Consider the following 26,454-nt stretch of genomic DNA (forward strand, 5'->3'; position numbering starts at 1 on the left):
AGACAGTATGTACGTCTCTGTAGAGAAAACCTCCTCTGCAGTGTCAAGACAAGTTCACAGAAACATGACTGACAATTGCGATTTCCTTGACGCTGCATCTTCCACTTTTCCTCTCTTTTCCCTTGTCTTTATTTTGTCATTCTATGACGTCCTTCTGTCCTAGTCGACCAATCTCTCCTACTTTCTCTCTCTTCCTCTCTGTTTCTCTTCTCTTGTCTCCGGACATCAAACCCTGGCTCTTGTGTAAATGCATTCAGCATTCCAACATTATTCATTGTTCCAAGCTTCAAGACTCTCCCTGTTTTTCTTCCCTCCACCACTTTGTGGCTCTCGGCCCATTTCCTCTGTACGTGCTCCTGGTTTGGATGGGAATCTTACCATTCTTTTGATATAGATTGAAGTAAATCCCTAACAGGCCTCTGCACCTTTTGTGGTTTCATTTTACAAGAAAGATAGATGTCAGTGGTTTTTATATATTTTTTCCCAGTGGATGTTGGTAATCAAATCACAGTTAGTCCCTTTTGGTTTTCCACACATACAGTTTTTCTAATCAATTAAAAAGGTCATTTATAATGTGGAAGGATAAATTAGAGCTAGGCCAATTAATTTAAATCCTTTTGTCAAGACCTTGCTACTGTATGAGGGGACATTTTTTTGATTTCATCTTTTATTTTGTACTTTTAAAAAATTATGCCTCGACACACAGAGCTTATTAACTGGTTAAGATGAATTTAAGGTTCAGTTTAGATTAATAGTAAAGGCATTTGTTTTCCATTTACAGTCTGTCCATTTACAGTGTAGCTGTGTCTTTGTCACTGTTAATTATTCTGCTGAAATGGAAAAGAGCTAAAACTATTTGTATATTAATTGATTAGTCAAATGAAAAATGAATCAACAGTCTGTTGATAATCACTGAATTGTCTTAGTCAAAGATTTGTCGGCTTTAGCCTCTCAAATGTGAATATTTTCTGGTTTTCTTCATCTTCTGTTATAAGTAAACTAAATATTTTGGGGTTTTGGAGAGTTTTTGGATCAACCTGGGCTTTGAGAAATTGTGAAAGGAACTTTTCACTTTTGTCTCACATTTTGTAGACCAAATTATGAATCGAAGATAATCAGCAGATTAAGCAATATTGCTTAATCTATATAATATGTCATATATAATATCATATGTAATATGATGCCATTGATGTTTAATTTATGTGCATCTGTGCAGTAAACCGGCACCCTTCAGTTAGAGACAAAATTTGTAGACTGTCTGTAAAAGTGAAAGGAAATTGCTCTTGACCCAGGCTTTAAGTCACTTGAGTAAAAGCTGCGTGTGTATGTGTTTATGTGCCAGGAAGCAGGTAATGGTTAAAGTCTTCCTCCCACACTGAAAAAATATGTTTTGCTCATCGTTACTTCACTCAGATGTTTTTACATTGATATGCTGACCTTCAATCACAGTTTGTGATGCGTACATATGAGCATATGAACTAATAAAACATATTTGCATAATTATACACTCTGTACTTTCTCATGGAAGGAAAAGAAGCAGATATAATTAGAAGTTTGTTTGTATTTTATTTTGTATCATTCCAAACAGACTATTGTTAAAGCACATCTTTAAGTTAAACAAACACACACCGTTGGAATGACATTCTTATGTAGCACTGCCACTTTCCACTTGGTTATCACATTATCTTAGTATCCCATTTTATAATATTATGTCAGTGTACACAACATTAAACGTGAGATACAGCTGTGACAATCCTGCTTGTCAAAATGAAATAAAGTTATAAAGAGGTGATATTCTGATATTATTTAATAAATGTAATTAATTAATAATAAATAAATGAACTGTCACCCGATTGTATATATAACTTTGAAACTGTGATTATAAGAGATAATAATTTATTCATTGATTAGCCCTACATGCATCTCTCTGTCTCTGTAGTGACATCACCTACAGCATCCTGTTTGAAGCAGTGACCACGCTGCTGGTGTTCTACTCCTATCAGCTCTTCCACAAAGACATCCTCCGAGATGGAATCATCTACCAACACATCATGAAGGGCAGATGGTAAGAAAACACACAAGCTCATAGTCCACTGAGGACCACCACTGAAATACTGAAATGCCCCTCTCTCATGCCCTAGTATCTGGGTTGTCCCCAGTCTGTGGAGCCAGGCCCAGATCATTTTAGATGCTCTCCAGTCCAGTGTCTCCAGTCCAGTGTCTATATACCCTGATACCTCTCTGTGCTTCCAGACAATCTCCAAAGAATATCTTCATGTGTCATTCAGTTGATACTAAAAGAGCAAAAAACGAATCGAGTCTAGCCAACCACCGACATTTGTCTCCACTGCGACCTTTTAGTCTGATGATAAAAAAAACTTTAAACTCCAGAATGCAAAAGTAAAATGTGGTGATAAGATAACTTACTCAATGCTAATACAAGGAAAAGCAAAGTGTAGCTAAACTTCTGATGCTGACCTGTACTTTGAACTGGTTTGAACTGGTTTGAACCCAATTTAACTTCACTGTTATCTTGAATATGAATAAATGGAGATAAATGCTGTAGCACTGAATGCATTTTGAAGTCTAGTAGTGCAGTTTAAAGAGGTGGGCAGACGATGGAAGTAATTTTCTTTTAGGGCTCTCATATCATAAGAGCCAAACGAGAGCACTTTGGATTAATTGCCACTGAGCTGAAGAAAGGCCAAGTAGCTGATGTTGGCAAAACAGATTAGAAGTCTATCTAAAATGATTTTTTCATTTGGTCTGTCAAGGAAGTAAAAAACTGTATGTGACTCAGTGGATGTTGTTCACAACCAATTAGAGTTTAGAGTGGAGTGTGGACTCGGGATCTTCTTGATGATGGTGTAGTGAAATATGTTTGGAGTTGGCTTTTTTAACTTCTATCATTCTCTTTCCTTTTGCCCCCAGTTTGTGTTTAACCAGTCGACTGGTGAAGACCCTGCTCTATAACTTCATCAGGCAGGAGAAGTGTCCCCCTCCAGCAACCCACATCTTTGAGCCGAAAGCTGAGGGTGGCCTGCTTTATGGCCTGGCATCAGGGGTGGCAAGTACGTGTACACAAATCCTCACGCAACTAAAACAAAATGAAACAACAACAACAACAACTTAGATCATAATTTTGGCAATCGTTGTATTGATTCTGAACATTTTACTCACCAACTTTATTGCTGAAGTCTTGGGATGCAAGTAGACAGATCCCCAGTTTTTATTTGTGTAGTTATTTTTTTTGTTAAGTTGAATTAAGTCTTAAATGGTTAGCTAAACTTTTATAAATTTCTATTAAATTTTGCAAGGCTTTATTCTAGTTTAACTTTGCCCTAGCATCGGTTTTTTAATTGTACTGGATGGCAGTAATGGGCATTTTGGAGATGATCAGCTTAGTTTTTTTTCCTCCAAACCTTTCCCAACCTTTTCAGGCTTGTAACTCCCTAAAATACAGTAATGTCTACTCATGACCCATGGTCACAGGTAATAGCCTTAGTGTGGACATGATTGATGGCCTAAAAGTATCCAATATTCACAAGGAAAAAAGAAGAAAGAAAAATCCACCTAATATTGTGTAAGAGAAAAATGTTCTTCTGTAGTATCCTTTTAATTATCCTGTGAGCCCTTACTGGGGTGTTGCCATTTAATCTGTCTCATTATTTGATCACTCGTGTTGCTCACCTCATTTGCATTTTGTTCCAGTGATGTCACCACAATCCCCACATGACATTTAAAGGTGTAATATGTGACTTTTCTGCATTGAAATGAAAAAAACTAGACCTATGCTATATATTTTGTTGGCTTGTTTACTTTCTTAAAAAAATGTATGTTTCCAGCTATTTTCAAACTTATGGAAACCCATAACTTTAATCAAAGTAAGTGCAAAGCATCAAAATATTGTTGGTATTATTGGTTGTTTTTAACTATATATTTTAAATGGATGAAGGATTTTAGTCTGGATCTTAACCAAGCTGAGCAAATATTATTGGCCACACAGCTCGCAGCCCCTCTGGGAGGATTTCTAAGGAGAAGGGGGCATGTTAGTGTTTTTATGGATTTTAATCACCTGGTCGTTTGCTTTGGAGAGGAGGAGACCTCCATGGATAATTGAGCTCCCGATAAAAACTTCTAAACAATTAACACTGAAGGAATGCTAACTGGGAGAAGCTGACTGCAATGATGGCAATGGTGGTGAAGACAACTCCTCCCACAATCCCGCAATGCTTCATGACATCACCAAACTCCATCTTTTGTTATTGTTTTGATTTAGCAGCAGGAAATTACATACTGTGCTTTTTTAACTGTCGATTTAAAATGTTCTCATAAATTATAGGATTGAGATCAAATTACAAAAAGAAGAGCCAGACTGTAAAAAACAAAGAGAACTGAGAGTGTCAGTTATTTTCCTTGTTCCTTGGAACAAAAGAATAAGAAATTAAGTTTAAACTGAGAAATGATGAGTGCAATCTATGCTGACAGCCACAGCAACGTAGATGAAAGTGATGAGTCAAAAAAGAACACAGTGTGTGCATGTATTAGACTGGCACTGTGCTCTGTGTGTGTGTGTGTGTGTGCGTGTGTGTTGAGTGCATGTTTGTTTGAGTGTGAGAATAGGGCTGGGTTTCCCCTGCAGATAAATGCTCTTTGTCGGTTGTTGGTGGCAGATTCCTATCAGTGAGCCATCAGCATTCAGCCCAGCCTGTCTGTCTGTGGTCAGTGATCGGCCCGATGAGTTATGGTGCCCTGTCCTGTTCCGTAATCCCCTAGAGCCTGTCTGTCTGCAGCCGCCTCCCTTATACACACACACGCAGACCAACAAAGACACAAGCTCTCTTATACTCTGAGCTCAGAAACAACACTTGTTTTCTTTCTCTGTCTCGTTCACTCATTTGTGCACAGTCATTTGGGATTGACAGAGTACACAAACAAGTACATTTCACGGGTATGCACGGGTGTTGTTCTGTAGTAACAGTAAACATGAGTTGAATTTCTTGAGCTTTGCAGCATGAGCAAATATTAAGGTAGTTAAAGGGGAATTCCACCAGTTTTATACAAAAAGGTCAGTTTACCGTCATGTTAGCACTGCTCAGCCTGGAGAAACAAATTGTTCTTAGTGGCGAAAGAGGAGCTCAGTCAAGTCTGAAAAAATTATCCTCCTGATTTCATCAGGGTTATCTCAGCAGAGAAACTGTGAAAGAAGCCAGTGTCACAAACTGGGCATTTACCTGTCAGTGAAGGTCTAACACAAAGGATTCAGCATTTTTGAAGCTTGATGCAGACTAGGGACTAAAGGTCAGAATATCTCAATGAACTTCAGCTTTAATATTGAATAGTCTATCTCTTGTAAATCTCCCATCAAAATCAGTGGAATACATTATATATAAACATAATAATTATAAACAAATTATTAGGCTTCCATTGGTTTCCATCCATTTCTATTGAGTACGAAAATAAATGTGTAGATCCATGAAATATGCTTTTGTTCTGTGATACATGAAATGTGCTTTAACTGTTTTAAATTATTTTCAGGCTGTACATAAATAAATTAAACCAATGGTTTCCCAGAGCTGCAGGAAATAACACATCATAAAATCAAAAGTCTATTTCCAATGTAAAATGTACTATTCATAGATATGGACCCCAGAACTTACTAACTCACTCTATGACGTCTTTAAATCCACACACAGTGCTCTGGATAGACAGGACACTACTTTACATTCCCTCATTTTCGTTGAGAAATAGCTCGTCCTCATGTTTGTAGCATTTGAAATCACTCACGTCTACACAGTCACATTCACAGACGGGCTGGATTTTCCCCGGAACCAAACACCAGTCATTGGCAAAGCAAAGCAGTGCCTGATTTCTGTCGCCATTTTAATGTCTGGGGAGATAGGATGTCTCTTCCTGTCTTGTTTTTACACACTCTGCTATCTGAGTCTGAGTGAGCATCTGCAGTGGGATTAACACCCAGACTGGCAACTCAGAACTTTTTGGACTTCTCTCCTCTCCTCTCCTCTCCTCTCATGTCCTGAGATTAAAAAAAATGAAGTGCTTATATCTCAGGTGCACAAAAATGCCTCTAATGATAATGTTTAACTCTCATGCACACAGTTGTAGTTGAGCAGCCCTTCATCTTAGAGACACACATCTCCCATTCACTTTAGGGACAACTGTAACTTGGATATTAGTGGTGGGAGATTTGTTTTCCGGATGGCTTTTTATTATGATTATAATAGTTGTTACGAAATCGTTGTAAGTCTGTGGAATGTTCTGATATGTTGTATATGTTTATGTTAGAAGGACTTTGGATTGGGTTTGTATAAAAGCGCTTTGAGCATATATTTTGATTTGTGAGAGATTATCAGAAGAGCGTGTTTATTTATTGTCTGTACAGCATGTTTCCCCATGTGCATTTTTGGATAATCATCCCGAGTTTGGTGTACTTGTGTGTGTGTGTGTGTGTGTGTGTGTGTGTGTATATATGGGTGTATGCGTGATTGGCTAAGGAATTGGCCTGAAGCCCTGATGTCATATTTCATTCTGTTACGCAAGTAAATAAGTAAATAGCACATTCTGTCTGTCTCTGTTCACTAGGCATCCACATCTCTGTCTGAACTGAAGCGTATATTCTCAGCTGGGATAATTTCCCACCTCAGCTCCCTTCTCTATTGTGTCCACAGGACACTGAGGTCTTCTCATGTTATACTGAATGCTGCAGAGGAGCTGAAATGGAAAAGCAAATGTTTTCACTTATCTTGAAAAATTTCATCTGTAGTTTGGCACAAAATTTTGCACAATAATAGCTCTCAGATGATGTTTCTTAATGGCTTCGGCAACCCCCTGACTTACTGTCTAGTGCAACCATGACGTTCACTTGAGTGAAATATTTCAGCTATTTGATGAATTGCCATGATGTTTGGTACATGTATTCGTTTGTCCCTAAGGATGAATTGCAATAACTTTTATATTGCTTAACTTTCATAGCACTGTCACCAGGTGAGGCTTTCACTTTGTCCTCTACTTTTTATAACTTAACACTTGCAGAGCTGATGACATTCCCATCAGCCTCAGTTGTACCAGGCTGATTAGCAAATCTATGCTAATGCTAAACTAAGATGGTAAACATGGGAGACATTACTTGGATACCATTAGCGTGTTTGCAATGTTATTGTGAGCATTTAGCTCAAAGCACTGTTAGTCCTGAATCACAGAGCTGCTGGCATTGCTGTATAACCAAAGAAAGTCAATCTCTGCTTCTCTTATTAGAGAATTGCTCTATATTAATAATTTTGTGTTATTATTTCTCTATTGCTCTGGATGTCATTTTGAAATAGGCCAGGTTTATCTGTTTTCTGATAGTCACTGAATGTCTTGCTACATTCAGCAGCTGCATGGAGTGAATTACTGCAACATAAACACATGTTTGAGGAACATTCCTCAGATACAAAGGGGGTACATAACATCTTAATTTAGACTGAAAATAAGAACTACCACAGCATTGTTTAAGGAAGGTTGAGCAATGATATTCCCCCAATCAGCAGTCTACTAACAGTGACGTCATTAAGTGCATCACTGGAGCTTGTGTGTGTTTGATAATACCCATGATGTGAGTTCAGATTTGCTAAGGGGTTGGGGTCTTGCTAAGTACATGTCAAGGGGCAGATGCGGATTTAGAAGAGCCAGATTTTCAGCCTGTGTAATATTTTGGTTCGAATATAGAAAGTTCCAGCAGTAATGTCCGTGATGGTGGTGGTCATTATGTAAGACCAATGTAATTTTGGACAACACAGCCTTCTATCCACAAGCTGAGGCTTAGTTAATCGTCAAAAGCTCATGTTCTGTTGCAGAAACTCAAAATTTGGACTCTTTTTGTATCCATTGTATCCAAGAAAAGATCGGCTTCAGAGGCTGCTGTTGTGGATACAGACTCATACTCAAGTAGAGTCAGACTTTGTGGCTGCAGTTGTGTTGCTTGTCTCACAGTAGGATGCCTTCACTGCCCCCGAGTCCTGAAACCCAGATTCTGATTTCAGCGTGCCAGCCACTGTGTCCGTGTGTGACCTTCTCTTTTCCTCACTTTCCCCTTCCCTTTCCTCCTCTTCATGTCCTCCTCCTCTTTTTCCACTCGGCGGCTGGCCAGGGCCGGAGCAGCCTAAGCAGTGTAGCATTATTGGGTTTATGTGTTGGGCAGGCAGACAGGCAGAGGGAACTGAGCCAGACGGATAACAAACAGCACCCACTAAGGTAAAACAGAGCTCTGTGAATGTGTGTGTGTGACAGAGAGAGAAAGAGAGAGAGAGAGAGAGAGAGTGTCAGTGTGAGTGTGAGTGTGAGTGTGAGTGTGAGTGTGAGTGTGAGTGTGAGTGTGAGTGTGAGTGTGAGTGTGAGTGTGAGTGTGTGTGTGTGAGTGTGTGTGTGTGAGTGTGTGTGTGTGTGTGTGTGTGTGTATACATGAGAGTGCAGGAAATGTGGCTGCCAGACCGGGCTCTCTGACACTGTTGGGCTAGTCACTGTGGTGCCAGTGATGAGATGTACAGGGCTCCGTCACAACTTGGCCCTCTCTCACTCTAGATCTTGTTTTCTCTCACACTCACTTCTCTTTCTGGCCAGTTGGAGCAAAGAAGAGTATCATGTTTGGAGCAAGAGAGACAGACTGACCAGTGCACATGATGTCATTTCTCTCTTGGGGTTTTCTTTTTATTGTGAGGGGAGTTTGTTGATGTCCTTTCACACAAATATAAACAAATTCCTTCTCCTCTTTACTGGAACTGTGTACACATTTATACACTGACTAAGCGTTGGAGCAACTTTTTACTAGTCATCAGTGAATTTAGAGGCAAACCAACATATAAATCATGGATGTTACTAAGATTTTAAAGTCACAAGTTGAATAAAAGAAGCTCTAGGGCAGAGAAAGGAGACAAAGTACATGAAAAACCTTTATTTTGTCATACATTATTTTGGTTTAAAACTTAAACCACTGTTAATCTCGCAGGGTCTTCATCAGTCACAGGCTGTTCCTTTGTTCTGTCTCCTTCCTTTCCCAGCGCTACAGGGAGCAGGCGATGGGATGTGACCTCCCATGTTCTCCTTGAGTTAATTTTTCTTATATAGTAGGAGGTCTTTGTACATGAAGCACGTCACCCCTCTCCTGTTTTAAACTAATGTGCCCTTGTTCTCTTGACTTAAATCTTTTCTAGCTCAGTAACCAAATAAACAGATGATGCTAGTGCGTCGTAGTTGGGTGGATCAGGATGACTTTTATGACATTACTCTTACATCAAGGAGGGAGCGTGTGAATCCTGCCACAGAGTTGTTCTGCTCCTCCAGCCTTTGCCACTAGATGGCAACAAATCCACTTGGCTTCACCTCAAATTCAGTGGGTTGATCAGTGTGGACCTACAACACACTCACATTGCCTCTCACTAGAGCTTGGTTCATGTATTCTGTGTGGCTAGACGTGGAGGAGCCAGAGGCTGTCATCTGTGTACCTTGGTGTTCGTGCTTCTCATGCTTCTCATGACGCCTGAAAGCACCAGTACTTCAGTTCCTCTGTAGGAAATTCAGTTCTATCTCTCTCATCCCCCAACAAGAAAAATGAAGTCCGCTCCAGTTGGCCAGTAGTTCCAGTTTCTCTTTGTTCTCTGGCGCCGTCTATGTTGTTTCAAATTTCAGGTGCTGCAAACCGTCATGCACGGCTCCATTGTGCATTTTGGCCTTGATTACATCAGTCTGACTGCACATTCTGTTTTGCATTCATTTCCCTATGAAGCGTAAATCAGTTTTAAGATTGAGGCGCTGCAAGATGTGAAAATACTTTTAGTGTTCTCTATAAAAAGGTTGACATACACAACCTCTCTGCTCTTCGCTACTGGATTTAGCACACTGCTGCTACAACACACTACTGGGTTTTCCAAAGATTACCCCTTTGTTGTACTGAAATAGGGAGCTGCAGGTGAATTCTCAGACTAGTCTTAAAACTCTGTTTGCTGCAGTGTAACCTAGGGAACGCCAGGAAAGGAGATGGACGATTATTTTCCTGTACCAAACTAAAAATTGAATAAAAAGACAAATAAAAAACTCCAAACCAAATTATTGCTAGAAAAAGGACATAAAAAGACATAAATCCCCAACTCAACACAAATAAAAGTAAAATATAATGATGCAGGAATAAATAAATGAATAAAAAGTGGAAAGGAACAAATGAGTTGAGTGTATATTTTTATCTGTGTGGGTTGACCTGTCTGTCTTTCTGATCTCCAGGTGGGCTGTGGAGTGTCTTCACATTGGGTGGAGCTGGCAGCAAAGTAGGGATAGACCAGGAACACAACCCATTACCTTTGTCTAATCAGAGCCTTCTGTTACTGCTGGTCCTCGCCAATCTGACAGATGGGCCCGACTGGCCCAACCCCTACCGCCAAGCTATTACTTGTTTCAGAAACACACAAGGTAAATACATTTACAGTTTTTCATAAAGAGTCTATGATGTGTACCTGAGGTTAATAAAGAAATGTTTATAACAATGCTAATAACTTTTAACTCTGCTCTTGTAGACACATCGTCGCTGCCGGTGGAGCAACCTCACACTTTCCAGATCAATTTCAACAGTCTGTACACAGCGCTGTGCGAGCAGCAGTGCTCTGACCAGGCCACACTACTACTGTACACACTGCTTCACCAGAACGCCAACATGAGGACATATATACTCTCCAGAACTGACATGGACAATCTGGTGGGTAGGATGGGAATGAAGACACTCATTCATTATTATTCATTGTAATCTATATGTGGCCCTTTTTGGGTAAGTTTTAGCAAGGTATACTCATGAACTCTGTTAAAAATGACTCAAAGTTTGATTGGACACGCCTCGACAAAGCTCATTATGCGGTTCTTCCTTGCACACATGGACATGGCCATGAAATCGTTTCATCTGGGGCCAGTGCTATGGCTCAGTAAATAGCGAGGATGTATGCAGTGGCAGCTGGTGCTATTCTGTCCATGCGGGACTGTGCCAGTTATTCCTTACAGCTGAATGAATGTACTGAGGTATTTAGTGAATGAAATGAAATCAATCTGCAGCTCAGCATGTCAGATGGTATCACATACAATATGAAAGTGGTAGACAGTCACAAATGAGGCTCCTTCACACAGTGCAACCAAAAATAATTTGGTGTTATTGGATAGGAAGTGGAAGTAGGAGTTAAAATAGAGTGTACGGTGGAGCCCAGAAGTATGAGACCACTTTCCCATTCACTGGTATCTGTTTAGCCTTTGTAACCAGTTTAAAAAAAGATGTGAGGTCACAGCTTCCAAGCTAATTGCAACAGAAAACCACACATTCAGGATAATAGCCAAACATGTGCAGGCAGTGACCTTAATTTACTATCACATTTTGATCACTGTGGATCTATTAAATTCCTTTACTTTTGATATCAGCATGACCTTTCCATGTTATTCACTATTTATGGCTGCTATGATAAAATACCATCATTAGCACGTCTAGCTTGAGCCTATTATGTGTGGGGGGAGGCTACTAATGAGTCTAGCCACTTTCTGTGCTGAACAATAAAGCACTGCTGCACGACAGCATAATGATCCAACACTAACTGTGTGTGCTCATTGCTTGCTATGCTAGCTACTAACTGCTTTCACGCTGACAGTATGATTCTGAGAATTCGATCCTTTTGCACTCTGTTTTTAGCCGATTGCTTTTTCCCATCTTTTCTCCGTATTTCTATCTCCGCCTATAGTTTATAAACCTTCCGTGACTGAATCCATGATTTAAGACTTTCAAAAAAGTAAATAATTTAAATCTTGTCTTCAGGTTTTTAGCTCTTCAGTTCCATCATGTGCAAAAACTGATGTTCACAATTTCATCCTGTGTTGTGTGTGCCATTTATCCACTGGTTGATTGTACTCTTGCTCCCATGTTGCCAGAGCATCTACAAACTCTGCCTCCCCCGTAGTCATAGGCACAAAAATGAGAAATAAGATAAGAGTGTTTAATTAGTAGTAATAAAAAAAATGAAACCAAGAAATTAAGAATGTAATTGCCTGTGTTTCGCAGGTTCCCTTCGTTGGAACACCTATAAACAGCAAGGGCTTAATGAATGTCATTTGCTCAACCATTCTTTCCACTCTCTCCCCCTCTTCCTTTCAGGTGTTGCCCATCCTTGAGATCCTTTACCACGTAGAGGAAAGAAATTCTCATCACGTCTACATGGCCCTCATTATTCTCCTCATTCTCACAGAGGACGATGCCTTCAATCGCTCCATCCATGAGGTGGTGGGTAGACTCAGTTAAACACACTCTGGTCACATTTAAGTAATTACCACTGAAACCTTCCACTACCTGCACTTGCTGGGATAATCGTACATTTTTTTATTATTCTCGTTTGTGTCTCACTTCTGTGTCACTCCGTTTTGTTTCAGGTATTGAAGAACGTCTCTTGGTACACAGAGAGGTCATTGACAGAGATCTCACTTGGCAGTTTGCTCATCCTGGTAGTCATTCGCACCATTCAGTTCAACATGACCCGGACAAGGGTAAGATGAACACTCTCACACTTGCAAACATAACATGCAATCAGAAATTCATCAGTTGTAGGCACATTTACTAGTTCAAATGTAAATGAAATGTATTACACCAAGGGGTAACATTTGTCATGATGGAACTGTTAAGTAATTTGCAATTTAACAGTAACATCTTTGTTATGTGCATGTTTGTGTCCTTGCATCTTTCCTAGGATAAATACCTCCACACCAACTGTCTAGCTGCGCTCGCCAACATGTCTGCCCAGTTTCGATGTCTGCACCAATACGCTGCCCAGCGCATTATCAGGTGAGAATAGAACAAAGGATGATACATGAACTGGTAGCTCCTCATCCTCTATCCATTCATTTTCTATACAGCCTATTCCAGCTTCCATTTTATTTAACATCTGGATCTTGACTTTTATATTTTCGACAGCCTCTTTTATGGATGAAAACCCCTTCTATATGTCATTTTGCATCACAATATCAACACATATTGTGATATAATAAATTGAGAAACTGTTAATGGACAAAATAAGCTTGGTTAATCCAGAGAATTAAATGCCTGACAAATGAAAATACTTCATTATATTGATGCAAAACAAGTATAAAAATCCAATATTACCATAAAACAGTCTTAGTCATTGATTTCTTGAACATTTCTTGCAATTTTTTTAATGCACCCACAGATATAAAGGGAATAGCCGCCACGTCGTGAATGGCATGGCAAAACCTCTGACAGCAGAGGAATTTATATTGGCTCACAGTATATATTATCTACCAACTCTTAACTGTGCTGAATGTGCTTCTTTTCTGGCTGACAGTTTAAATAAAAGAAAACAAGTGTGCATTCCAGAGAGAGAGCCTGGATGCTCATCCTCAAAAATCTATATCAGGTAAAGCAGAAAAAGGTACCACACCATCAAAGCAGTCAGTCCCCTGTGTCAGCCAGAGGCTCTTCCTCAGAGCATGAATATGAATAAAGTCTGCTCAAACCCCAGGAAATGATGACGATCTGACATTTCTGAAGTTTCATACACTGAAATCAACAGCGTCAGTAGTGGTATCACACTTATTCCAACTTAATTGCCGCTTCTTGTTAGCAGCAGGCCTCGGAAAAATGATCTGCACCACATTTTAATAAAAGCATCTGTGTGAGGCAAGCGGAGAAGCCAATGGAGAGACAGAAATTGCCTAAACACAAGGAATGGAAAGTCTTAATTCACACACAAACATGCTCATTCATTTTAATGATTCATGTTGAATCAGCAGAAAATATTTATCACTATAGTAACACGACAGTGGCTGCAGCAGAAGAAATGACTAAGAAATGAAATATTGAGAGAGTGGTGTGCCTGTGCAGAGAAAAAAAAACATTATGTAACATGAGAGAATTGAGGGAAACAAGGTCCAAACTGCACACACATACACACACACGTGCACACACACACACAGACATATCAAGTCATTCATGCCTGTTTGTTAACTCCAGGCACATGGGAAGGAATGTTTCCTTCCCCGAGGATGTGCACACATTCACGCACACTCAGGGATCCTCTTATCTCCCTGCCTGCGTCTCTCTCCATATCTGTGAGTCTCTGGTGTTTTGAATCAGAGAGGAACACTGTCTGTGAACGTGCACATGTCCCTCTTGTAGTGATGTAGAGCGACTGACTCCATGTCTGATGATAATGATAATGATGATGACTATGATGGTCTGGGCTGGGCTGGGCTAAACTAGTTGGCTGGCAGCTAGATAAAGGGAAACTTCCTGCCAGGAATTTCCACATTTCAGCCAGACATGGCTGAACTCTGCTCTTCAATTGACTCTGTGAGAGTCACGGCTGCTGCTGTTTATTTACAGGGAACAGTGGGTTGATTTGCCCCAGCTACTGCCTGCCATCTTTCCTTTATTATTTTCTATTTATCCTTTCTTTCTATCTATATTGCCTTTTGGTCACATTGTTCCGCCCTCTCTTGCCTCTGCATCCATATCCGGTCTCCTCTGTCACCACACATATTCACATGCCCCTTCATTCACTGATTACTCTGCCTGCAGACTCAACAGACATAGTTTAATTCACAGCAGAGCTGCAACTAGATTGTTTTCATTATCAATTAATCTACCGATGACTTTCTCAATGAATCATTGGGTCTATAAAATGTCAGTAAAAAATACCCGTCACAAGTTTCCATGGTGACATGTCAAAATGTTTTTTCCATCAGTCCAAAACCCCAAAATATTCTCATTTATGATCATAGAAGAAAGTGTTGACATTTCAGAAGTTAAGACACAGGAACTTTTGCTTGAAAAATTGCTAGAATAACTAATGAAAGTTTTATTATTTTCACAGTTAACTCACCAATCTGTCACCAGTTTTTATGCACATTTTGAATTTACGCATAAAAGAAATGTTTAAAGAAGAGAAACTGTTTAAATGAAGGTTTTTATGCTCATCAGAGGTTTAGTTTTGTACATTGTTTTGGACAAAAGACATTGCCACATGAATAAATGTAAATGTAAAAAAAAAAAAACAGAACAACAAAAAAAACATTAAGAATAAAAAGAGCTTGCATTGTTACTGCAGTGTCTCAGGTTTGAGATCCAATCAACATAGCTGCTGATAAAACACAATAATTTAAACACGGAAATAAGGTGACAGTTAATTTTCACAACAAAAATACCATTTATGGCAGGCTGCAGCAATTAAATGTCATGATGTATTGGGGTTCCTCAGTTAATTATATAATCACATCATGTCTTCTTGAATATATCCCAGTAAAGATGATTGATGGAGTCATGCACTAATGCTCATTTTGCCTTCAAAAATGTTCCTGCCAAAGTCTCTTAAAACTTGAGCAGCATTTGTAGAAATAGAGACCCTTTACATCTTCAGTGTGTTGGGGTAGACCATGTCTGTCATTATCTCAGCCTTATAACTGATTTTGGGATTAGGCCAGCAGTGTGGAAATCCTTCTGTGTCGCTGTTTCCTGTCCGTGTCCGTCACTGCCTCGGCATAAATGAGAGACGTGACAGAGTGACTAGTCAAAGTGTGTTATTGTGGGCAAGAGTCCCAGGTGGCACTTCCTCGGTGGTCTTACGTTTGAAATAGAAGAAACTTACTAGATAGTACAACAGGTCCTATTAAGTAGATGACATTAGGTCTGTAGATAACAAGTAGACCTCCTCATAGCTGCTCAGATGCCTCCATTCATCATTTGGCCAATTAGCCTGAATAAAGAATGCTGAGAGCTTTTCTCCGTGGGTTTCCCAGTGCTGACAGATGGACAGGAGTTGCTCTAAGGGAGATCAGTTTGTGCTGAGGTTCCCTTGGCCTTGGCTGTCATTGACTTTAATTTATTCTGCAATTTTTTTTGTAACTTGATTAACACACAAATTAAAGATTGAACACCCTTGGGAGGTCTAAAGAGTATTAAAAAGTTGTAATTAAAACAGAAGGTCACTAATGATTTCAATAACACTTTGTAATAAAAAAGAAAAAAAATGCCACTTATTATTGCCACTTATTAGTCAACCAATATATTAAAATACATTTTTTAAACTGTTTTTTTGCAGTTAAACTGTTTTTCATTGTGTAGGTGCTACTCAAAGCAGACCTTTATAAATACATGTTTTCTCTAATCTTTCTTGCATGAACACGCTTGTTGAGTGATTCAGCTGACTGTGATGGTAAGGCTGTGTCATTAACGTGCATGCACATTGACCCTTGCTATTGCTACTGCCTAAGGTCACCCAAGCAGACAGTGTGACTCTAGTTGCTTGTCTGTGTCTGTGCCATCACATGCAATCATGCAGTCCGATCCAGACAACTGTACACATGCAAACACAATAAGGGTGAAGCCAGTCGGTTAACTGATGGGTCAAATGGCAGAGTGTCAACTACAGTGAGTAAAAACAAATAAATGTACAAATGCTGGAAATTCTCAAGAAGTAACCCAAGCAGTGAACCTGTTTGGGCAAATAAAAGGCAGGGTAAAAATTTATGGTAAATTAAGCGTATTTTTAGTATTTAGTATTATTGTACACGTCATTTCTGAAACAGTCTCCTGCCAGTTTCATGATTATTTTATTATTCCAAGATTCATTATTATTCATTATTTTAAAGGCCTCATTTAGAAAGCAAAACAGGCCTGTCTCTAATAATAATCAGTCTTAAATAGAAGCTTCACTCTTCAGTTAAGCTGAGTAAAGGCCACTGTTTGGGTATTTAATGCACATTAATTGCTGGGCAACATGTGCAGTATGACGACTGTGTATTTGGGTTTTGGGTTATTTGGTCTTCATAGAAGTGTATCATTCATCTGTCATTGCTTTTCTCAGTCCTTTCCCTCTCTCCACATCTCTCCTGCAGTTTGTTTGCTTTGCTTTCCAAGAAGCACAACAAGGTTTTGGAGCAGGCAACACAGAGTCTGCGAGGCAGACAGGGAGACAACACAGCCTTGCCCGACTATGTGAGTAACACACACACTCTCTCTCTCTCGTTCTCTGTCTGCATTCAGTTTATTAGTAGTTGGCATCTTATGTCTGTTTGGGTAAGGAGCAGTAGTTGACACAGGCGTTTGTGACAGTTTGGTGTGAGTGAGATTGCATCAATGTGCACATGAAGATGCATGAATTTTGACCTTTGTATCGTTGTGTTCAGCGATTTTAAACTTTAGATAAATGTATATATATTTTTTCAGTTATTAATATATCATTAGTAACCATATCCCAAAATTTTGTCTGACAGTTCAACATTTTGGGAAATGCGCTTAATTGTTTTCTTGCTCTGAGTTACGTGAGAACATCGATGCCACTTTCACCTCTGTCCATTAAACATGAAGCTACATCCCACAGCTAGTTAGTTTAGCCCAGCATAAAAACTAGAAACGGTGGGAAACAGCTGGCTTATCGGGAAGTTAGTGTATCCAAAGAAATAGTCTGACGCACAATGCATTGTAAAACCATAAATTTAAGATATAACATGTTAGTGTTATGAAGTGAACTTCAGATATGCTGGTTGGTGGATTTTGATACCTTTGAACAGAGTCATGCTACCTGTTTCCCCCAGTTTTCATTTTTTAAGCTAAGCTAAGCTAACCGGCTGCTGGCGGAAACTTTGCATTTAGCATGCAGATATGACAGTGGTGTCAGTCTTCTCGTATAACTCACAAATAGTTCACTTCCTAAAATGTTGAATTATTCCTTTTTTTTTTTTTTTTTTTTTTTTTTAAATTGGTCTAATCAGTGGGCAAAGTAAACCTAACTAAACAAGCAATCATAATATCATTTTAAGTCGAAGCTGTCACCAGCAAAATGCTCAGTATTTTTATTGAATAGATCACTCAAGTAATTGATGATCAATATGATAATCAGTCAATTTTCAGTTCATTATTCATTGTATTCATAAGCTGATGTTTCCACATTGTTTAATTTTGCAAGGATACAGCAGTAAACAACTTCATTTGGTTTGTTTTTTTTTTGTTTTGTTTTTTTTAAATTTCTTTGTCTACTGTAAAAGAGACAACTCCACATTTTGCTGGTGGGACCAGTTACTGGGGTTCATTTGAAGATGTGGTGCATCATTTGATGCTGGAGAGCACCAAATTTAAGGCCTGTTGCTGCGGGCCCACTGTCAAGCAGCAATCTGCAGCTCTGTCTGCACCAATCCTTTATCTTCTTCTCATTACTTTCCCAGTCCGTATCCTGAACATTTCATTTGCATTGAAATAGTTTCCACCTGTAGACTAATATTTGATGAAGCTGTTGAGCGTTCATAAATCTGAATGTAAAATCAGTCAATTTGCAGTGCTACCAAAGTAATATTGGAATTTCTCCGAAACATCTGTTTTAATCTGTAATTGAAATCTTAACAGCACCACAGCAGTAACCTAGTGGTGGGGCCTAAACCAATAAATTAATGATGATATTACCCCAATGCAATCAAGTATATATGGATCTTAGTAACAGCCACACCTGACCAGTTCACTGTGTTTTTATTGACTATGTGTAATCGTTTCTATTTGTGTTAAGGCACCTCTGCCCTCAGGTGTGTCTGTCTACGTCTCAGTCTGGCTGTCTCATTAGATTTGCATGGTCCTGGATAACTGTTTGTGTGTAAACATATTTGTGTGTGCGTGTGTGCATGTGTTTGGGGGTTAGAGATGTATTAGGAGGTCCCCACAGATGCCCCTAGGTGTTGGGGAAACGAGAGTGTATCTGAGTGCTCCTTCAACCATGCAGCGACTGTCTGATGAGGCCCTGTGTGCACACATAAACACACACACTCATAAAAACATATATAATGCAATTATCCAGCTTCATTTTGAGGCTTCCAACCTTCAGGGCTTATTTTAATGCTCTGTTTTATTTACGCACACATGCATAAACACACACTATAGATATGACTGAAAATGGAAAAGAAAAACATAAAGAGAGATTACTTTGCCAAAATTAAATCTTCTCTGTTAAAGATATCAGTTCCGCCAGCTGTTCTCATAAGAGAGTGCATACAGAGTGTATTTAATGGTAGTGACAAACACAATAAGACAAATACATCAAGAGAGGTCAAAGTGTAAGGTCACGTACACAACAGCATTTCCCTCTTTTTGTAAGAGACTGAATGCGTTGCTCAAGGGCACAAGGCAGATTTCCACTATGAGATTTTTTCATTGAGGGTTTTTTCCTTGAATAGCGTCTGACATCTAGTCTGGGTCATAGATTTTTAAGACAGAGCTGGTCAACATTTTTGATACAGTTATCCTTGAGCTTAGACTATACTAAGTCAATGTGACATTGGTTCCCATGTCTACAAAGGTTCCCGTGTCTACTATCCACAGCTAGAAGTCAAATTTCAGCTTTATTTTCACCTCGTCATGAAAAGGAATGTACTGTTTTGTTTTCCGTCTGAGCATGCGTGCACATATAGCCCACCTCAAGATATAAATTCAGTTTAATTGTGCCTTGAACAGAAGGTGAGCTTCAAGTACGCTTTTCCTATTTGTCTGGTAGTTAATGTCTTGTTCTTGGTTCTTGTTTTTGTGTGTTGAGATAAGGCCTGTTGTGTTGTGCCGTTCAGAGGGAAGGGGACCCTCCAGCGAGGCCTTGGTTGCGAAGACATTTGGTACACGCATTCACGTCCACTTCAGATGAATCATACTATGTGGTGATGACACGTGTTGTTTATTTACCAAATACCTGCAAAACGAATGACATTCCTGTCGGCCTTAGCTGTGCTTTGTGTCGGGTGCTATTTAGCAAATGTTGATATGCAAACATGCAAAACTGTAATGAGCCTGGTTGTCACACTGCTTAGCTAAAAATGTTAGCATGGTCATTGTGAGCATGTCAGGATGCATGTTGGCTCAAATCACCAATGTCCCTCAGTACAGCCTCATAGAGCTGCTAGCGTGGGTCTTTTTTATTTGAATGGAAGTGTGGTATAGATAGTGGGTTTAAAATGTAGTTGTAAAATGTAAAATGTAGAATACTGGGACTGCTACTAACAATTATTTTCGTCAGTCGGCTGTGAAAACAATTTCCACCATTTCCCAGAGCCCAACGTGACGCCTTCAAATAGATTGTTTTGTTCAAGCAACAGTACACAAACCTAAAAATCAGAAATGTATTATCACATAATGCCAATAAAAGCAGCAAATCCTGGTAGTAGAGAACTGTTGGCATTCTTGTTTGAAAAATAACTTAAACAATTCATTTCCAAAAAAAAAAATGTTGCCCATTATTTGTCTGACAGTTGTTTCCGCTCTACTGATCAGATAGTTTCATAAAAGGAGTGACTGAAAGAACAGAACTTGAGTAATCATGCTGCAGTGACTTTTACACAAGACTGTATATTTTCTGTCAGGTTTTATCATGGATGGTAATGTTGAATGTGTGCGACTATGAGATGAGCGCTTAAATTGTCTTTTCATCAGCAGCAAATGAGAAAGGAAGTTTACTCAGTACAGAAGTTAATAGTTTCAAACGTTATCTACAAGCTGAACATGAGCTGACTAGCCATTTATTTCTACCCTCCCTGCCATCAGTATTAATCCTCAACTAAAATTTACATAAAAGCTCATGCATAGCATTTCTTATCTGACCAGTTATAATGACCTCACACCCTGGCTAAGGTCTGTCATTGGTTTTAGAGATGTGACATCTAAAAGAGGGACTGCTGTCACATCGTTCCTTTGTTTCCTCCATCTCTGGCCCTCCTCTCTTCCTCCTGTAGTGAATGTGGCTATGAACGTGAAGACAGCCTGCTCTGGTGCTATTTTCAACTTAACTTGGGAAGTGAGGGAGTTTAGGGAGCTATAGGGAGAGATAGAGGAGAGGAGCCAAATGCCAGGAGATGAAAAACAAAAGGAAAAAAAAAGAAACAATAGAAAGAGGAGAAACAGGCAGGAGGAGTGGAGATGAAGGGGATTTGGAGAGAGGGTGGGTGGGTGTAAGCGTGTTTTTGTGACGGGCATCTGGAAACAATGTAATTTGGCTGAGTCTGGCTCTGGAGAGAGAACTAATGTTTGTTTAATGTGGGATTGTCCTGGACATGTAATTGCTCTCTTTACAAGGGAGAGACTGAGAGGAGGATATGAAAAACTGTCGTCCAATGCTCTAAGCTGTGGGTTAAAGCTGGGTCCATTCTGCTTGTGTGCTAATGTCTCCCTCTTTCTTGCTTTATGTCTGCCTTTTGGGCTCTGTCTCTCTCCCTCTCTCTCTCTCTCATATATACCCCCCCCCTCCAATCCCTGAATGTGTTTGTGCTGCTGTGTCTGGTTAATGTCAGGGAAGAAAGAGTAAAGGGTTAGGCCCCCCTGAGCCCTCAGGGGACTGCCACAGGCTCCCAGTCTAAGCAGGGCAGCTCTCATGGGGCCTCACAGTTGCTCTCTGCAGCCTCTGCACCTTTGATTGCAGATGTTTTTTTTTTTTTTCCTTGCCCTTTGAGATATGTGCGCTGACATGCAGTATGTGGCCGTACACACTAACAAACATTAAAAGAAAGGAAGTTTGTGCAGTGTTGCATTGCTTTGCGTTGTGTGTCACTGTTTATGCTCCCAGTCAGTGGTAGTGGTAATGTTACTTCTCTGCCTCTTCGTCTGTTTACTGTTGCACATTTCTGGGAAGAGACTACAAGCACACAAACACACACACACAGACACACACAGCCAGAAGCATGTTGGACCACCCTGGCTATGTGTTTATGTGCGCTGGTTGAGTCACAATCTGTGATCTCTTTTTAATAGCCAGAGTAGACACATGCATTAACTTTGTAGCACCATTCCTCTATTTTAGGGGAAAAGCAGAGCCTGAGGATATATCAGCAGATAATAAACATTATGCCTTCTGTTTATTATCTGGGCTTCCAGGAATTAACCACTTTGTCATTAGGCTCCAAAATTGTTTTGTAAAATCCAGAGTTTTCCATTAATGCTACGATAAATCATAGATGACAAGAAATTGGGTTTTTTAAGTCGATTACTGAACAGTCTGTGTATATGTATACGAGTTTTTAATCATGTGGCATTCACATGCTACATTTGCTGAAATAATTTGATAGCCTTCATCAAATATTTTTTATTCACTTGGTTGCAATTTCTCATTGTTTTGTGTATGTTTTACATTGTCAGTTTATGACTCATACGTACTAACAAATTCATATCGTTTCAAGGTCACATGTAGAGCTAGACCAATAAATTGGCCAGGCCAGATATTACAGTGTTGGAGATATATCGGTGTATATTTTGGCCAAGGACTAACAAGAAATTGCAGTACAGGATTGCCAAACTAGATTTATTACGTAGAAACAGTGTTTCTATTACACAATTTGTCCGCCAGATTTATTTTTCAGCTGTAAAATGTTCCACTTAGTATGTGGTGCATGTTAATAGTAACAAAAAAAATCTATGGGTTCCACATCAATATTTTTTGTTAATATTCTGTGTTTTAAAAAATAACGATCATCCAATATATCGCCATCAGATTCTGACACGTCTACATGGGATAAGACTCAACACCAGTGGTGTGAAAGTAATGAAAAGATACCTGTGTGTCGTCCTGGAAAATTATGTGGGAAATGTATTTTTGTATCGAAAATAGTCTTGCTCACTTCCAATCTCCTTTCCTATCCATCTTTCCTGATCTTTCTCCCCTCTGCATATTTCGTGTGAAATGACTTGAATAGGTCTGTGTTCAGTGTAGCCTCCACTTGGCTCAATCCTATATCAGAATCTCATGTATTTTCAACTTATACTTTTTCTTATTATTACGTACCCTGACTTTCCTCCATGTCCATTTCATCTAATTCCATGGTGCTGATGGAGACTCTGGGAAAACATAATTTGCCAGTATGTGCCCGTCATACATAGTTTACCTGAAAAGTAGGAATTGATTGATTGAAGTATGAATTATCCTATCACATTTCATATGGTCGTTTGATGTAGAGCCAGTCTCCCCACAAGACTGATGTCATACTGCTTTCCCTGAAATCAGAGGTTACTTTACACACGGAGCTCCTGTCATTTCATGTGAAAATACCCAGAGGGGAGAGATGGAGAGAAAAATGACAAAGTTAAAGGGCACCTATACATTTTACCTTTTATTTCATACAATTTCGAACCTTTGATGTAGTCGCCTACAGAGGATTTTGGCTCATGGTCCACAGTCAAGCAGTATGACATGAGGATTTTTAACTAGGTTATTATAACAGGTACTTCTCAACTGATCTTGTTTGATGATGTAGTAAGATATCAAACGAATTATTATTATTATTATTATTATTATTATTTTCAAATTAAATCAACCTTGCTGTTTCTACGGTCACTCAGATGTCAGCCCAGCATGAAAAAAATGCAGCTTCCACATCATCTGAATGGGAACATACCATGGACGCAGTGGGGGTGCCAATGCAGGAAGCTCCAGTTGGTTTTTGATCCATCCAACTGTGAAAGCTTTGTGGATGTGTGCGCTCCACACACTGTTTGGCTATGTTGGCCAATGAAATAAGCACAAGAGCACATTAGTGGTAGATTATTTTGAAACATATTTCTACTGTTTACCTTACGATTGCCACAATGACCGCGTGGTGACCGTGAGAACTTTCCAGAGCAGCAAAATACTTCTTTGTGGTTTTGGTGTCTAATAGACCTTCATTCTGCTACTCAAACTGGACTTCGCGAATCACAATTCGCCGTCTCAGTGGCACTCGAAGCAGCACACCAATTTCAAGTCACTACTTTCAATGGTTTTCACCTACACTAAATTCAAACCAAACTCAAGGTTTAAATAGTTTTGAAAGTGTTTGGTGGTCTTTATAAAAGATAACAGTGAATAGAATTATCAGTAATGAGGTCGAGCTTTATAAATTATAACTAACCTCTTAGACTTATGCCACTTTTTATTTTGATCATTATGGTATCCCATCGGTCTCAACATGCGTCTGTCTCTTCGTCTTCTTCTCATTAAGGCGGTATCCCACTGCGAGCGCAGAGATGACTTACTAACTGACCCCGCTTTTTTAGTCTCTCATCTCCCAAATTTTTTTTCTCACCTGCACAGTGAAGATGGTGACAGTTTACTTGTTACATCATCTCTCTCTATATCTGTCAGCCTCTTATCCTCTCTCCTCTGTCTCTCTCTGCATTTATTCTCGGGCAGTAGGAGTGCCACCCCTGCAGGCAGCAGGTGCTCTGGGGTCCTAATGATTGTCTGCTTCCTAATGGTAATTGGGGCAGCCCTGCTGTGCCCTGGTCTTTTCCTGATCGAGGCACAGCAAAACAGAGCAGATCAATTAGCACTGCCCACCTATCTGCCAGAGTGCTGTTGCGGCTGTTGGCGTCATCTTTTTTATCATTATCACTCACCGACGTCACTGCTATTTTGCCCCCTAGCCCCCTGCTGTTAGTGCCAGCCAGGTCTCCGAGAAGTAGAGTGCTTATTTAAACTGATAATAAGGCGTCTGTCTGCGAATATGCTGGACTTCCCCTCCACACAGACAGTGATGCAGTGATTGTCCAACACAGTCTTTTCCTAAACAGATTCTAGGCTCAGACTGGCAGACTGTGTTGATTTGTTGGTGCTATTGTTCTGGGGGCAAACACTGTCTTTTGCCGTGTGTGTGTGTACGTGTATGTGTGTACGTGTACAACAAAGGATGTTTTGTGCATGTGTGAGGCTATGGGGTAATAAGAGGCTGACCTGGGCACAATGCTCTACAAACTGGTGTGATTATGACATGGCTGTGGTACCATAATGCAGGTCAGACAATGACCTATTTAAAAAACTCCCAAAAGACAGAGCAGGCTGCTGCTACTCAGCTAGTCTGACCATCTCTCTGTCTGTCCATGTGCTGTTTTTTCTTCCCCTCATGCTTTTATTTTTCTATCTTTCTTATTCCCTCTTTTTGAATGACTGTTTTTCTTTGGCACATTTCACAAGAAACTACTTCTCAATATTTATCTTCTGTTTTTTTTTGCCCATGATGACTTGTTTAGGTGTGGCTTTGTCTCTTTCTGTTTGTCTCTTTGTGTATCTGTCTGTGTTTATCTCCATGCCCTTGTCTTAATAGGTCTGGTTTGTCTGCCCTGCAACAGCCTGCAGTGAGCAGCGGGGCCAGCCAGGGAATCACTAAGCTATTGGTTTAATGATGCCAGCTCCTACTTTACAGGGATTTACATGTCTGTGTCTCTAAACACCCTGTCCACACACACAAGCCCTTGCATAAAAACATGCCTGGGTATAATAGGACGGCTAGACAAACACACAAACATACACAGATAGTGCAGTGTCCTTCCCAGTCACAGATTGCATCTGTAAACTCTATAATTTTCCTTGTCAGACAGATAGCAAAGGTCAAACATACCTGCAGACATAACACATTTGTGCCCAGCATGCTGAAGAATTAGCAGCAGAATCAGACAAATGGAAAAGCTTACAAACACACGCAGTCATATATACACACTCACAGCCTTCCTGCATGGTTTGAGTAAATGGTGAAACAAGTAAAGCGGGGTAGGATCATTGAGACTAATGATACAGCTCATGTCTGAGGCCTATGTTTTCTTGGGTGGAGAGAGGACATTAAACAGCGGCATGAGTGGTTGTGACTAAATGACAATGCAGGAGGCTGGAAAATAGCACATGACTGGAGTAGAAGGAATAGAACAGAGGAGGGAAGGGAAAAAACGAGGAAGGGGAGAGAGGAAAAAAAAAAGAAAAGGCACTAATGGTTTCATGCAGTCATACAAACACATGTCAAGTGTTTTCTGGTTGTCTAGCAGATACATTTTTGGGGAAAACGAGTGTAAAGAACAGAGTGGGGAAGTGGAAGAAGAGGAGGAGCCAAGATATTTAAATCCTGTCTGGGTTTCAAGTAGACCGTGGACCTCTTAATCTTATCCACTTGACAAACATACACACAGGGCCAGGCAGACGTCTAGCTAGCCTATTTTCATATGACCTGAATTCCCCAGTGTGGCATTTTTTTCCTGCCAGGCTAATCTCATTAAGCTGGGTGCAGAGCTAGAGAACAAACACACTAGGCATCCCTCACTCCTACTCTGCCTTCCTCTCCTCCTTTTGTCTCCTCTTCATCACGTTCACGTTCTCCATCAACTCCCCCCTACTCTCTTCTTCCATGCTTCCATTTTTGTTCCTGTCCTCCTTCCTCTGCGTCCTCTGCCTCCTCTTCCTCCTACTCAGTTGTCTCCCGTATCTGTCCCCGCTTTCTTTCTAATTATGGCCTGCCACAGCAGAGGAGAATAGAGCAGGTCTAGCTAGGCAGTGGATTTGAGCCCAGAGAGCCACCTCTGCTTCCAGACGCACAATCAATCCTCATTATAGCCAGCTCTCTTGCCTTCCACTTGCCTCTTCATGTCTGCCTGTTAAAGCTCTGCACACCTTCATCCGCCAG

General features: G+C 40.0%; 1 protein-coding gene across 2 annotated transcripts in view; it reads left to right on the top strand.

Moving 5' to 3' along the window:
• Window positions 1-26,454, top strand: part of dym (dymeclin) — a 50,940-nt gene that overhangs the window by 7,629 nt on the left and 16,857 nt on the right. For both annotated transcript variants that reach the window (XM_071465940.1, XM_071465941.1), the window contains exons 7-14: window positions 1,940-2,065; window positions 2,932-3,071; window positions 10,273-10,458; window positions 10,563-10,741; window positions 12,170-12,295; window positions 12,442-12,555; window positions 12,756-12,850; window positions 16,918-17,017. In XM_071465940.1, the coding sequence (XP_071322041.1) occupies window positions 1,940-2,065; window positions 2,932-3,071; window positions 10,273-10,458; window positions 10,563-10,741; window positions 12,170-12,295; window positions 12,442-12,555; window positions 12,756-12,850; window positions 16,918-17,017 (1,066 nt within the window). The remainder of the gene's footprint in view (window positions 1-1,939; window positions 2,066-2,931; window positions 3,072-10,272; window positions 10,459-10,562; window positions 10,742-12,169; window positions 12,296-12,441; window positions 12,556-12,755; window positions 12,851-16,917; window positions 17,018-26,454) is intronic.

Source organism: Trachinotus anak, unplaced genomic scaffold, assembly GCF_046630095.1.
Source record: "Trachinotus anak isolate AG129_WGS33_773 ecotype Australia unplaced genomic scaffold, CSIRO_AGI_Tana_v1 ptg000028l, whole genome shotgun sequence".
In the NCBI taxonomy this organism is placed as follows: Eukaryota; Metazoa; Chordata; class Actinopteri; order Carangiformes; family Carangidae; genus Trachinotus; species Trachinotus anak.